At 43.8% G+C, this 14,629-nt stretch overlaps 1 protein-coding gene across 1 annotated transcript in view; it reads left to right on the forward strand.

The window, feature by feature from the left end:
• The first annotated feature begins 1,156 nt into the window (after positions 1-1,156).
• The window catches only part of Ptger2 (prostaglandin E receptor 2), a 14,855-nt gene continuing 1,382 nt past the window's right edge, over positions 1,157-14,629 (forward strand). The window contains exon 1 of the mRNA XM_021204062.1: positions 1,157-2,869. Within this exon, the coding sequence (XP_021059721.1) occupies positions 2,027-2,869 (843 nt within the window). The 5' untranslated portion in view covers positions 1,157-2,026. The remainder of the gene's footprint in view (positions 2,870-14,629) is intronic.

Here is a 14,629-nt window from a genome sequence, read left to right on the forward strand (position 1 = left end):
CACAGAGCCCCAAAGCCACCTGACCTGTAGACAAACTTCCCTGCACCAGGGAATTCCTTGCTTAAACACATGTCTGGGATTTCAAAGTGGCTTCTTCCCCCAGGATTCCCAAGGCTGTCTCACATGCAGGGAGTACATACCCTGGTGTCTGAGGGGTTGTTGAGGAAGGCATATGGACAGAGCTTAGTAATCAGAAACTAGATTGTCCACACTCCTCTGTGAGAATCTTCTCTACTAAGTCAGGGTAGAGACTAGCAGAAAAAGGCAGAGGGGGTTGGGATGAGATCTCGAATTTTCTCTGGTATCCATTAAAGTCAGCAGAGTCATGTCACTCATGTAGTGAAGAGGTAGAGACAATTATATAGAAATCGTGCCACAAGGGGCTTCTGTTATAAGGTGACCACGGAAACAGAAAGGGTATAAAAGCCTTTGGGAAGTAAACACAGTGGAACCAGCATCAGCGTCCTGTCCTGCACGTTCTGCTCATTCCCCAACCACGGGGGGAGCAGATGGCACAAGACGGACATGGGAGAAGCCACTTCGGGTGGCTGCGTTGAGGATGCTACTGGCCTGCAGCTTACAGCCTGAAAGAAAACAAGAGGAGTTTGACACCCACTGCATCCATGCCCTACAAAGCTTAGCAATGGAGTGGATAGCTTCAGCTGTGGCAAATGAGTCTGTAGGATTCTGCTTCCCTTATTTTGCTAGAAAACCCCTCCAGTCCCCAGGCCAGAAGCAAGGTGAGCTAAGCCATGAGAAGCAAGGTGTACCCCATAAATAGTCTTTCCATTGCCTTTTCTTTTTACCAGACTCCTGTGCAAACCTTTCTTTCTCAGCACACTCTCTTTTCCTGCATGAAACACACTTTTTCTAGTAGTATACCCTTGCCTATGTTGTCTGTCAGGCTGGAAAACTAGAAACACTGCTGCATTATTACTGCTCGGTAACTACGGCAACAGATGATAAACAACTATTTATGCCAGCTTCATGGTGAAACTGGACTATTACCAACGTACTCCGGGAATAAATCCTTCGAATGGGCCCTCATGGTTAATTGACTGTGGAGAGACCTATCAACAGTTTCTTCAAGATTGAGCCTCAGTAGAGAACACTTAAGTGCCGTTGTTTTCCATCTGGGGCCACAAATATGACTCTAGAGGATTACAAGAACGGTTCCTGTTTTGTTTTGTTAGGATTGCTTAAGCGAGCCGTTGTAAGGCCACTCTGTGGGTGTACAGTTCCATTTCTTGGATGGATAGGCTTGCTTTTCAGTTCCTTCCAGTTTTTGTTCCACCTTTGTTGGGTATCTTTCTGGATGTTTTGTGTTTTGTTTTGTTTTGTTTTGTTTTAAAGGAAAACAACAACGTCTCTCATATTCTTACTTCAAGTTGTCTTGATGTCTTTGTGCCTCCTCCATACCTCACAGGGCTGGACTCTCTTAACGTCAGTTTGGTGAGTTCCTGTTACCCCAGTCTTATAAACTGTGCTGTTTCCCAGCCTTCTGCTAAAGGCTAAAGGCTTCAGAGCTGAAGTCAAAGGCACTGTAACTTCCAACCCATGTACCCCATGGGAAGGAAGACCTTATGGGCCAGCTCAGGACGAGCGCTGGGACCGCCTTCAGGTCCCTTCTAGTGCCCTGTCAGTGTGTGTCTGCCCTGCCTGGCCCCTTGGCTGCAGCTCTCAAGCGTTCTAAATTGCTTGCCTGGATGCCACTACTGGAGTTGCCCCCTGAAGGCGCTGGAGGGAGCAGCTGCTCCTCTATGCTCTGGCAAGCAGCCCTGGCTAGTGCAGGTGAGGCACAGGAGCATCAAGAGCGACCGGATATTGTAGGGAAGAGGCCACTCTGCGCACAGGCAGTAGACCCAAACAAGTCTGCCCTTGGTGCGAGTTGGGGGCCGGAAGGGAGCTCTGGATTTCGGTCCCTCCCCTTTTCCCTGCTCTGTGTTGGAGCCCTGGGGCCGTCAGACCCTCCTACTGTCTGGTACCTGCCTGGAAGAGATATCATCTCTCCTCCACGCCCTCCACCATGGGCAATTTTCTTAATGACTCCAAGCTAATGGAGGACTGCAAGAGTCGTCAGTGGCTCCCTTCGGGGGAAAGCCCAGCCATCAGCTCGGTAATGTTCTCGGCCGGGGTTCTGGGGAACCTCATCGCACTGGCTCTGTTGGCGCGCCGCTGGCGTGGGGACACCGGGTGTAGCGCCGGCAGCAGGACCTCTATCTCCTTGTTTCACGTGCTGGTAACGGAACTGGTGCTCACCGACCTGCTGGGGACCTGCCTCATCAGCCCGGTGGTGCTGGCTTCATACTCGAGAAACCAGACCCTGGTGACCCTGGCTCCCGAAAGTCGCGCGTGTACCTATTTCGCTTTCACTATGACCTTCTTTAGTCTGGCCACGATGCTCATGCTCTTCGCCATGGCCCTGGAACGCTACCTCTCCATCGGGTACCCTTACTTCTACAGGCGCCACTTATCGCGCCGCGGGGGTCTGGCGGTGCTGCCTGCCATCTATGGGGTCTCCTTGCTCTTCTGTTCCCTGCCGCTGCTCAACTACGGGGAGTACGTCCAGTACTGTCCTGGGACTTGGTGCTTTATCCGGCACGGGAGGACTGCATACCTTCAGCTGTACGCCACGATGCTCCTGCTGCTTATCGTGGCTGTGCTCGCCTGCAACATCAGCGTTATCCTCAACCTCATTCGCATGCACCGTCGGAGCAGAAGAAGCCGCTGCGGATTGTCTGGCAGTAGCCTAAGAGGCCCTGGATCTCGCAGGAGAGGAGAGAGGACTTCGATGGCAGAGGAGACAGACCACCTCATTCTCCTGGCCATTATGACCATCACCTTCGCCATATGCTCCTTGCCTTTCACAGTAAGTCACATTTGTTTCCACAGCCCAGTGAGCAGCCCACAGCCTGCTCAAACTTCTCTCACCCCACCCTTTCCACCTTCAGGCATAGCCTGAGTGGGAAATGTCCTAATTGACAAAGGCCAATTGCCTTCCCCTTTCCCTTTCACCTTACCTACTTCTTTCCTCCTCCTGTCTTTGCATATGAATGTTGCTACCTTAGCACTTCTTCTAAGAACCTTCTGCTTAGTCCCTTCCCTGGGTTGATAAACTAAGAGGAGGGAGTCCCTTCTAAGACAGGATGTTGTCAATGTTATAATCTGACCACTGGGGCCCACTTTGCTATCCTTGAGGCCCTTTCTCTTGGTGCTTTCATTTCCCCTGGGCAAAATGTAGTTGTCAACCCACAGCATTCAGACAGCCCTTGGTATAGAAGGTTACAGCCTCTTTCATTTGACTTTAGGAACATTAAGTTACAAAATAGTTTCTTGGTGTCACTATCAGGAGCACACATAGATGCTCCTCATTCTGTAGCTGTGCACTTCGTGAGCACAAAGATAAATGCAGTAACATCTGGAACATCTCTGGGATGAGGAAAAAGGTTGTCTGAGGAACTGAGGCAGGGCCAGGATAGAAACAAGGGTGTTGCCCAGTTAGAGGCAGCACTGACAGTGAGTTCTGAAATAAGTCCTAAGTTGCTAAAGCCTAATGTGGATACAGAGCCAAAGTTGAGCCTTCTGGTCTCTCTCATGAAGAGCTATAGAAGGGGAATTGGGGAAAGGATGGCATGGACAGTGGCTAGTCAAAGATCTGACTTGTAGAAGCTGTAGACATAACTCTTCTCTGTTTCTCATAGATGCTTCTGATTGGTGTCATCTATTCATCCTCTAAGGGAAAGGGATGCAGATAAGAACCCCCCAAGGGACTGCCCTTCTCAGCTGTGTTTTCAGTGCTCTGCTCCCCACTGCCCTCACACTTGTTCCTCTCTTCTCTCCTCTGTCACAGCAGATGGTCTGAACTGGCAAGTTATACTTAGTGGGGAATGAGATGGAACTGGTCACACTGCCCTCTTAAATAACGAATTGGACTGTGGAGGCTGGCATCTCCATATATACTCCAGAAAGAGAGTTTGTGTTGTGGAATGTTGGATTTAACCAGAACGTGGCTCCTGTGCTTTTGTGTTTTACGAGTAGAGTGTTTTATGTTTGGGGCCACGTTAGCTTCTAGGGGTGGGGCTAGGATGCTGACCATTATCTCTAAAAGAAAGCACTTCTAGTCTCACTAAACAAGACTCCAACCATTCTACAATGTGTCTGTCTTAGGCTGTTGGGAATTAGGATGTCTGCTCTAAGAACTTTATCTGTTATTTGTAAGTAAATGTATAAAAGTACCAGGAGCTACTTATGTAGCCTGAGAATGGGCTCCGTGCTGGCCCAAACACTTATACAAAGGATTGTTTCTCCGTTTCTAATCCATTGAAAAGAGGCTAGTGGACAGAAAAATGGCTCCTCTTCAACTGGAAAACTTGGTAAACTATATTTTAAAAAATAAAAGCTGTGACTTTCAGCAGATCCCCTATGCTCTTGTAAAGTGTTGCCTTTAATCATGAAGGATCAATCATTGCCATATATATGCCTCTTTGCATCGCTACTGTAGTTTCCCCACCCTCCTCTACTCCCTGCTCCTTCCCCCACCTCCCCTCTATCCCTTCCTCCCAACCATCCCTCCTCTGTTTCTCTTCAGAAAAGGACAGGCCTCCCCTATGGATATCAACAATACAGCATACATATCAAGTTGTAGTAAGTAATACCCCATGTATTAAGGCTAAATGAGGCAACCCAGTAGGAGAGGGATCCCAAAAGCAGGCAGATTCAGAGACAGCCCTTACTCCCACTATTAGGAGTCCCACAAGAAAACCAAGCTACACAAAAGTAACATATATGCATAGGACCTAGGTCAGTTCCATGCCAGCTCTTGGTTGTCCATTCAGTGGCTGTGAGCCCCAGTGAACCCAGGTTTGTTGATTTTGTGGGGTTTCTTGTTATCCTCTCCCTTTTAATATCAGTCCAGATATGGCCCCAGAATTGCCAAAAGAAAGGACTTTGCACCAAAATTCTCTTAGAAAGGATGAAGAAGTCGAGCTTGCTTTGAAGTTCTGCTCTTGTTCAGTTTCTTTTGGTGGCTGGAAGGGGGAGGGGCACACAGAGAAAGTTTTAAATGGATTCTACACCAAACCATCCCTTAGAATTGACACCATCAGCAAGCCATGCTCTAGGTTTGCTCCTGCCAAGCCCATGGCAGAGATTGCCAATGAGCAGAGAGAATCCCAGTATGAGTATAGTAAAAGGTCAATACCCTGACTTGCCTTGGGGATCACCACAACATCACAGCTACACAAACTACAGATAACCCAGAAGGCACAGTATCAAACTGAAGCATCACATCCATCTCTCCTTTAAAAAAAAAAAAATCAACTTTGCCTATTGACAACTTTTATTTTGATAGTATGTTATCTTTCCACCCCATACCGTGTTAAGCATTAGGAACTATTGCGCTATTCTGATACATTACTTCAGGGATGATATGACAGTTCAAAACTCATGGCTAATGTTCACACATTTCCTCCCAAGTTCTTTAACCCTACTTGGGCCACACTAAGATATGGCCAATGCAGATCTCCCACTTGAGTAGGAATCCTTTGCACAAAAGGAAGGTGAGGCTCACAAATGCACTCAGGCACTTGATTGTTTAGCACCATCAACATGCAATCAATGCACACCACAAACATGAGATACACATGTTGAAGCTCTATGTGCTAAAAATGAAACCCAAAAGTTTTATTTTAATTACATATTTGTTTAACTCGATCTACCAGAATAGTATCAATAATAAAACAAAAGTTATTCATGTAAAATATTTGCCCAGATATTCTACCTAATTATTTTTCTCATATTCTCAGACACAGCAGCAACCCATCGTTTTCCTCTAGTTTTTTTTTTTTACTCAGAATAGCTAGAACTGTTTTCTGTGTTCCTGAAAGTGAGTCAGATCTCTGGACAGCAAGGAGAAACCTTCATGGCCACAGCTGGCAGAACCCCGGTCAGCTCTGCAGCTCTCTAGCAGTGGCTGAAGCTGGGACTTAGGAAATCTAGAATCGGTAGTGAACTGCTAATGGCATTCTCCATCCCAGGTTATGAACGGAGTAGAATTGCTTCTTCCTTCTAGGATGTCAGTCTAGGGCCTCCCAAATTCAGGAACTAAAACTCTCAAAATGGAAAACAGTGTCCAGTACCCTAACGTAAAGTCAAGTTCTGCCTCATGTATCATTACTGTTACACCCGAAAGACTCGGGGTCTGAGTGATTACTTTTACCTCAATTCATTATTTTCTCCATAACCTCCAAGATTCCCATTGTGCAGATGAGTCAAGTAACTTCCTCCAGGGCCTACAGTGAGGGAGCCGCAGAGCTGGGGTGGGAAGCCTGAAGCCCTGAGACCACTATGCATTAGTAGCAATAATGTTCAGAAGACAGTCCTTCTTTCAAGGGAAACACGGGAGGAGATCCAACCATGCTTTCACAAGAGAATTGTAACAGTATTGTAAATATTTAGAACACCTTGTCTCTTTATACCAACTTATTAGCTTGAAAAATAAATCAGCAGGGACTTTTTTTCTCCATTATTTCAATCATGTTCCATTTTCCCTCAGTCCTGTGACATGTAACCCTGGGACTGAGATTTTAGGAGATTGCTCTGGTAAATGCTAGTCTAAATTAAGATACAATCAGATTACCCCTCACATAAAACCTTTATGTGATGCCCATAACACATTTCTTTAGTGATTAGAAAAGCTTGTGGTGTTTAGGAAATGACATTACTTTGACTGCCCAGTATGAAATCATGCATGAGACTAACAACATAGACCAAACTGTTTATTCACTAAATGAGCAGTGTATAAATTAATTCCTCATGTCAATCAGTTATTGTCATCATTTCACAGTGATAAATAGAAACTCTTTTTCTTCCAGAAAAAGAGCAGAACACTGGAAACAGTAAGCCTGCTAGCCTTGTCTCAGATCCTGCTCGTGTCACCATTTCCCACCCACATCCACTCACTTTCTCAGCCCTTGGCTAACTCTGGTTAGTTTCTGGTCCTTTTAAACTGCTCTCCACATGCCATTAGGATAAAGTGCTTATGCCTTTTATTCAGTTCTGAAATTTCAAGAGCCTTCTGTTGGCTCATTCTAAAAATATCTTCATCTTCACAAATTCTCCATGGTTAGAATTTCTAAGTAAATCTGATTAGTGGAAATCTGATCTTTACACTATAGAAAACAATGAAGTAAACAGTCCTGGAGTGTCCTGTTCGTTCCTGCTATTTCTTGTGTAAAATGTCATGTAAATGGATGGTGAAAGTCTTATATGAAATTAGCCAATCACGAGGATATGAACTATAAAAGTTCAGGTAGTAAGTAAAAAAAAAACAAAAAAAAACAAAAAATCCAGTCTGTGATGGCTCATACCTCTAACCCCAGCACTCAGGAGGCAAAGGTAGATGGACCTCTGAGTTCAAGGCCAACTCCTCTACAGAGCTAGTTCCAGGACAGCCTGGGTTACTCAGAGAATCCTTGTCTCAAAAAACAAAAACAAAAGAAGCTCAGGTAGTGATAAAAGAGAAACTTATACATCTCTGGGTGCCCACAGAGAACTGATTGTGATGATATAGAAGTGAGTGCTTGTGAACAGCTGGAATGCCCTTTGTCACTGAGACGTCATTAGTGATGTGTTTGACAATTGTTGGCAGCATTTAAATGCACACTTCCTTTTAAGAGAACATTCCTCTGTGTGAGTGAATTCAATTGGTATCTTTTACTTCACCAGTTTGTTAATGTGCAGTGGTGTCTGTAAGTAAAAACACAGAGAGGATGGTTTTTGATATGCAGTATGCATGAAGCATCATCTGTTTCCCAGAATTTGAGCTTTATAACTCCTTCAGTTAAGTGGATCTTCACTGTTGTTTCAGGCCAGGTCTTCAGCTCAACAAACAAACAAACAAAACAATCAATAGCTCCTCACAGTATGAACTTAAAAACAAGTCAACAGGATGATTCAGGAATGCAGTCAGCAGTTCTTTTTCCAGGTAGAAGCTTAACCCCAGTTAATCTGCAACTTGTTCTACTTGCTTGGCCTCTCCTGTCCCCTGTTTTGAGTTTCTGACCAACCTCCCTCATCCAGATTTCGAACCTAAGTCTACTGCATCTCAACCTAAGTCTACTGCATCTCAACTAAGTCTACTGCATCTCAACTAAGTCTACTGCATCTCAACTAAGTCTACTGCATCTCAACTAAGTCTACTGCATCTCAACCTAAGTCTACTGCATCTCAACTAAGTCTACTCATCTCAACTAAGTCTACTGCATCTCAACCTAAGTCTACTGCATCTCAACTCACATCACTGGGCTTCACTAAGCTACACTTTTCTGACGGCATTTTGCTCCCTAAAATTGTTCCATGAATTAAAAACAGAGTCATTCTGGAATTAGGACATGTGTGATGAACAGGGCCTGAAAAAGGGAAAGAGGACCTAGGGAAGGCTGAAACTTCCTGTGGGCAAGGGGTGTTGATTTCTGCTCCATGGATAGTACATGTGGTACTGCCCGGGCTGTGACTGAGCTTGTTTTCTCTGTCAATCAGGAAGCTGAAGGCAGGGAAAATCTCCAGTGTAACAGGGAGAACCAGGGANTGGTCTCAGGCCCAGCAGGCAGAGTCAGCAGGTGAAGAAAGGCTTCTACTAGGGNTGAGGAAGCACACACATAAAGCCGATACACAGAGAGAAGACCCTCTGCAAAGCACAGGGGAACTGGGGAAGCTGAAGCCCCCTCTCCCAGAAGGCTGTGTTTAAGGGTCTGTGAAGGATTTTCCTCCCCTAATTTAGTGTTTGTTACTTTAGGCAAAGACAGGGGGGCTGGTACGTCCACAAGTTTGGCGTAAACATGTCCTGATCCAGCCTTGAACTTGTCTAGCTGGTCCTTCAGAATGTGCATGTGCCGAAAAGACGTCTTTAGGCCTTTGTCTTCAGTCACGGTTATGAAGAAAAATCTGGAAGTTTGCCAACCTTACTTACTATCTACTTGTGACTCCTTTCCGTATCTGTCTACCTGTCAGAGACCTGTCTGTCTCCCTCGTAGCCTCCCACATAGATCACTCCAAACACCTCCTGCAGACTAGGATTAGAGGAATCCGGATGGATAGACCATACTGCCCACCATTCCCTCAGAGCTCTAGACATTATCACTCAGCCTTCATTTCAGTTCCCAGATGCACAGTGCCAAGGCCATGATCATCCTGGAGCCATTGATGCCCCAGTTGTTCTTATGATGTGGCATAGACATCAGGTCAGTTTCCATGTACCATAGATATGTTTGGGGAGAAAAGATTTCTTTAAAGCATGGCACCATCCCAATACCACAATCAAAAAAAATTTTTTTTAATTTAATTGTGAAAAGCCTGCATCTAGGACACCACAATATCATTCAGAAGGTGGAAGAACTCGGCAAGTGCTGCCTGCAAGTTAGCTGATGGGAAGTATTGATAAGAAAAAAAAAATTCACAGGTTTTCCATCTCTAAACAGAAGAGTGAGAGCTGCAGGCCTTCATCAAACCCTTCAACAGAAGTGTCTGCATACCTCGTGTCCAGGTAGTCGCTTGTGAATTTCACATGAAGCTTTTGCATCAAAGCCTTTTGAAGGAGGTGTCAGAATAGTGTCTAGGGACTGGCATGGAAGCTGGAGCCCCACCACAGCTGTCTGAGTCCATTCACAAAGTAACTACTCTTAAACCTTGGCTTCCTCCTCTCTAAAAGGAGTCAGCCTTCCCATGGGGAGGTTTTAAGCCCCCAAAGTCTATGTCTTAGCCAAGACTGAATAAGTCAAAACAGCAATGCAACTGAATGTATTAAGTCTCCCCTGGGGATTTCACAGATGAACCCAGAAAAGTGCTCATTCACGCTAAGATTCTGAACCCACATAGTGTCAGATGAAAGATAGGGAAGTAGTTTAAATGACAGTCCCTGACCACTGCCAAGATGAAACTTTCCATGGATGCCTGCCTCGGACATGGCTGAAACAGAAGATCGCCATCTGTGTCACTGGATATGTGTCTCAGCTCTGTTGTCTTTGCAAACCTGTTGTAGGGGTGGGGCTCAAGCAGTTAGCTCATGCAACACATTAGACTAGCACCTGGTATTTTTCTCACAGCAAGTATTTTGGTACTGTATGCCAGAAGGCTCATGTGTTCCCACCAAACTCTGAATTTGAACTTTAGAACATCACCAATATATCACTCAGTAATTCCTATGTCTCCCATATGTCAGCATGTCAGCTGTTTGTTAAGAACCAAGGGTCAGCTCTAGGGAAGGAGTAAGTTCACCTACACAGAGGTTCACACTTTCAGTTTGGAGGCAGGTGATGGTGATGGGTATGGTTTTTGTTTTGTTTTTTGTTTTGTTTTGTTTTGTTGTTTTTTATGTTCAGGTCAGTCAAGAGCATTTCCAAGAGGAGATTTGTAAGAAATCCAGCCAAGGCCGGTGTACCTGTCGGGATGCAGAAGAGGGAGGGGGAATGATGGGGTCTGTTCTGTGGCCTTTATTTGAGTTTCTACAGGAAAGACATGTCAAGGTAAAAAGATTATGATTGGCAAACTTGTATAATTGTGGCAGGTTGTCAGCTACAGGTCAGTCCTTAGTTGACTGGTAACAGAACCCTGGACCATTAAGGAGGAGAACATTACTATGGGTTATGGGCTCTGTAGGTGAGGTAGGTCTCAGGACTAACTGGTTAGTAATGTGTATAGCAAAGACATACTCCCTGTTGAATCCTTTGTTAGTTGCAGTAATTACTCATTCCAAGAAGGGGCAGTCTCTCCCCAGCCACAGACTTTTAGATATCTAAATCTCATAATAGAGTTGGGAGTATATCTCAGCGGTAGAATGCATGCCAAGCATAAGTGAGGCACTAAGTTCAAGCCTGAGCAAGGCGAAGAAAAACATTCACATAAAATATCATAACATAGAAAAATTATAATACAGTTACATGAACATTGAATGTACTTAGTGGCACTAAATTGTGCATTTGAAAGTGTTAAAGTAGGCTCTGTGCACAGAACTGATCCTGTGCCACAGCACTCCATACCCAAATACTGCCAGGAGAGAGCTGGTCTTCAAGGAGTGCCAACACACCTCTGAGCACAGGTAAGACCACCACTTCTGTTCAAATTCCTGGTCCAAGAGGGACTCTCCCAGAGCTATCAGGACAAGGAACAGCCAGGGACAGAATCCTTCTGGTTTCTGTCTGCACCCCAGAGCTGACCCTGTACCACAGCTCTCCATACCCAAATTGCTCCCAGAGAGAACTGGTCTCCCAGGAGTACTAACACACAGGCTTGCAGGAGGAACAAGTCACACAGTCAGAGACAGCAAGACCAGTGAACAACAGAGATAATCAGATGGCAAGAGGTAAGGGCAAGTACATAAACGACAGAAACCAAGGCTACTTGGCATCATCAGAACCCAGTTCTCCCACCATAGCAAGTCCTGGATACCCCAACACACCAGGAAAGCAAGATTCTGATTTAAAATCATATCTCAAGATGATGATAGAGAACTTTAAGAAGGACATAAATAATTCCCTTAAAGAAATACAGGAGAACACAGTTAAACAGGTAGAAGCCCTAAAAGAGGAAACACAAAAATCCCTTAAAGAATTACAGGAAAACATAACCAAACAGGTGAAGGAATTGAACAAAACCACCCAGAATCTTAAAATGGAAATAGAAACAATAAAAAAAATCACAAAGGAAGCCATCCTTGGAGATAGAAAACCTAGGAAAGAGATCAGGAGTCATGTATGCAAGCATCACCAACAGAATACGAGAGATAGAAGAAGAATCTCAGGTGCAGAAGATACCATAGAAAACATTAATACAGCAATCAAAGAAAATGCAAAGTGCAGAAAGCTCCTAACCCAAAACATCCAGGAAATTCAGGACACAGTGAGAAGACCAAACCTAAGGATAATAGGTATAGAAGAGAGTGAAGATTCCCAACTTAAAGAGCCAGTAAGTATCTTCAACAAAATTATAGAAGAAAACTTCCCTATCCTAAAGAAAGAGATGCCCATGAACATCTTCAAGAAGCCTACAGAACTCCAAATAGATTGGCCAGAAAAGAAATTCCTCCCATCACATAATAGTCAAAACACCAAATGCACTAAACAAAGAATGAATATTAAACACAGTAAAGGCAAAAGGTCAAATAATATATAAAGGCAGACCTATCAAAATTACTCCAGACTTCTCACCAGAGACTATAAAAGCTAGAAGATCCTGGGCAGATGTCATACAGACCTTAAGAGAACACAAATGCCAGCCCAGGCTACTATACCCAGCAAAACTCTCAATTACTATAGAAGGAGAAACCAAGACATTCCATGACGAAAAGAAATTTACACAAGATCTTTATACAAATCCAGTCCTTCAAGGGATAATAAATGGAAAAGTCCAACACAAGGAGTATAACTACAGCCTAGGAAAAGGAAGAAAATCATCTTTTTTTTTTTTTAACAAACCCAAAAGAAGATAGCCTCACAAACATAAAAATAAAATCAAAAATAACAGGAAGCAACAGTCACTATTCCTTAATATTTCTTAATATCAATGGACTCAGTTCCCCAATGAAAGTGCTAAAATGGTATGGTTTTATGTTATGTGGATTTCAACAAAACTTAAAATAACATTGAATCCAGAATGCACAACAGCAAATGTATAAATTCCAGTAAGAAATTTTGAAAAGTGAAGGAGAGGCAGACGACAAAGCTCATATCCAAAGCCTAGAGTGTTAAAGGTGTCTGAAGTCAGTCTCTCTTTGAAATGTAAAAGAATTGAATCATCTCCTACAAAGTATTGGCTACCCTCTAAAATGTATATTTTAGACAGTTCTAAAATTTGCCCACTGTAGTAGATAAAAGTGAAAAGAAAGAGCATAGAATTGCTCCATCTTTGAGCCAATTCTCACATCTCATTATCCTGTTACACGCTACAAGATTAGAAACAATGATGTAGGTTATCCTATGCTGCAAACCTGGCTCATCTTCATGGGTGGAGCTGGGAGATTGAGGATGCTGAACCCCATCTTCGGAGCTTGCCTTGCATGCTCAACTCACCATTACTGTCTCCCCTGACAAATTAGATTGGAGACAGTTATGGGTTTTTCTACAACAGAGTGTTATTATCTGTGCACACAGTGTATGTGTGTTGGGGGTGTATTTTAATCTATCAGAATCATGTACACTATTACTGAATGTTTCCCTCTAAACTCCCCTCCTGAACACGTCATACTCAATATTTTGCATCCAAAGTAATGTAACAGACTAGAAGACTGTTGCCCCACTGCATTGCATTACACAGCCCCACCTAACCCTTCTCTGAGCTCTGGAAAGCCCACAGTCAATTTTTTTTCCTTACTCATCTGCCAACTCTTTTCTCCATTCATTATGCCAAGATTCTCTGGCATAAACACCTCTGGCTGCCAAACCTTTCTGCTATTGTCTTAACGTAAGCAACCCAAAGATGACTGCCTTTCTCTCTCCCTACAATTTGTTTAGCACATCCAGTTCCCAGATGCTGTGGAAGGAGTACCAGGGTAAAGGAAGAGATTATTTTTGGGAAAAGAGTGTTGGGGAAGAAGTGGATAGTTTCCCTAAGTTGCAGATGAGGCCAGAAGGTCCCTGGAGCATTAAGAATAAGTGTGTTAGTTAAATGATGAGGTGTGATCCACATTTGGACTCCTTTCTGTAGGCTGGAATGAAGAATCATGGCTTCCAAGTACGTACTGTTCCCTGACCAAATCGCTGCATTGAGTCAGATGAGAGCACCAATACCAGTTTGAAAATCCTGATCTACGTATAAGGATTTATATTCACTTCCCAGAGTTTAGGACACCATTCTGAAAGGCCGTGCTACAATTATGACCTGGATGTAACACCAAGTGATTGCTGTACTAACATAGGAAGTCATGAACTTGTACTCTTACTAGGCCACAAAACAGCCTTAGGTTCATGGCAAGTTCCCTGAGTCTTTGCCGCTGTGTTCTCACTGGTGAAATGAGGTAATAACTTACTTACTTTGTAGAGCACTGATTACATGCGCACTGTTGAAGCAACTAACATGTTGCTTACGACGAGCATGTGAAGTAGATGTGATAACACCTTCTTTTACACACTCACAAGTTTCTTGTCCATGATACCAAAGTTACACACAGAGTTAAATTCAAGCTCCAATGCTGCAATACTCGGAGACAGTCCTCCAACCAATGCGCTCTGTTGCTCTCTTGTAGAACCATCAGGTCAGGTATTTGGGAATGTAAAATGTTCTTAACCTTCCCAAAACTTACTTCTCATCTGTTACACTTCCCTTTAGGACCTGGTACATTTCACAACACACATATCAGGTATATAGTAGCTACTAACACTATTACTGCTGGTATTATTAAAATACTCTATTTGTCAAGGCATGGTAATCCTATTTGGGGGGTTATAGGCAGATCATGTGTTTGGGGACAGTTTGGATTATATAATGAGACCATCTGAAGGGAAACAGATTCTATTCAATTCTAGATGCCATATCCCTCCATTCCCAATGACAAGACTGAAAGTTTTGTGAGACGCTAATGTTAATGGTAACTTTAGAATACATGCTTGCTTGCTTGCTTGCTTGCTTTCTTTCTTTCTTT

Source organism: Mus pahari, chromosome 8 (genome assembly GCF_900095145.1).
Source record: "Mus pahari chromosome 8, PAHARI_EIJ_v1.1, whole genome shotgun sequence".
Taxonomy (NCBI): Eukaryota; Metazoa; Chordata; class Mammalia; order Rodentia; family Muridae; genus Mus; species Mus pahari.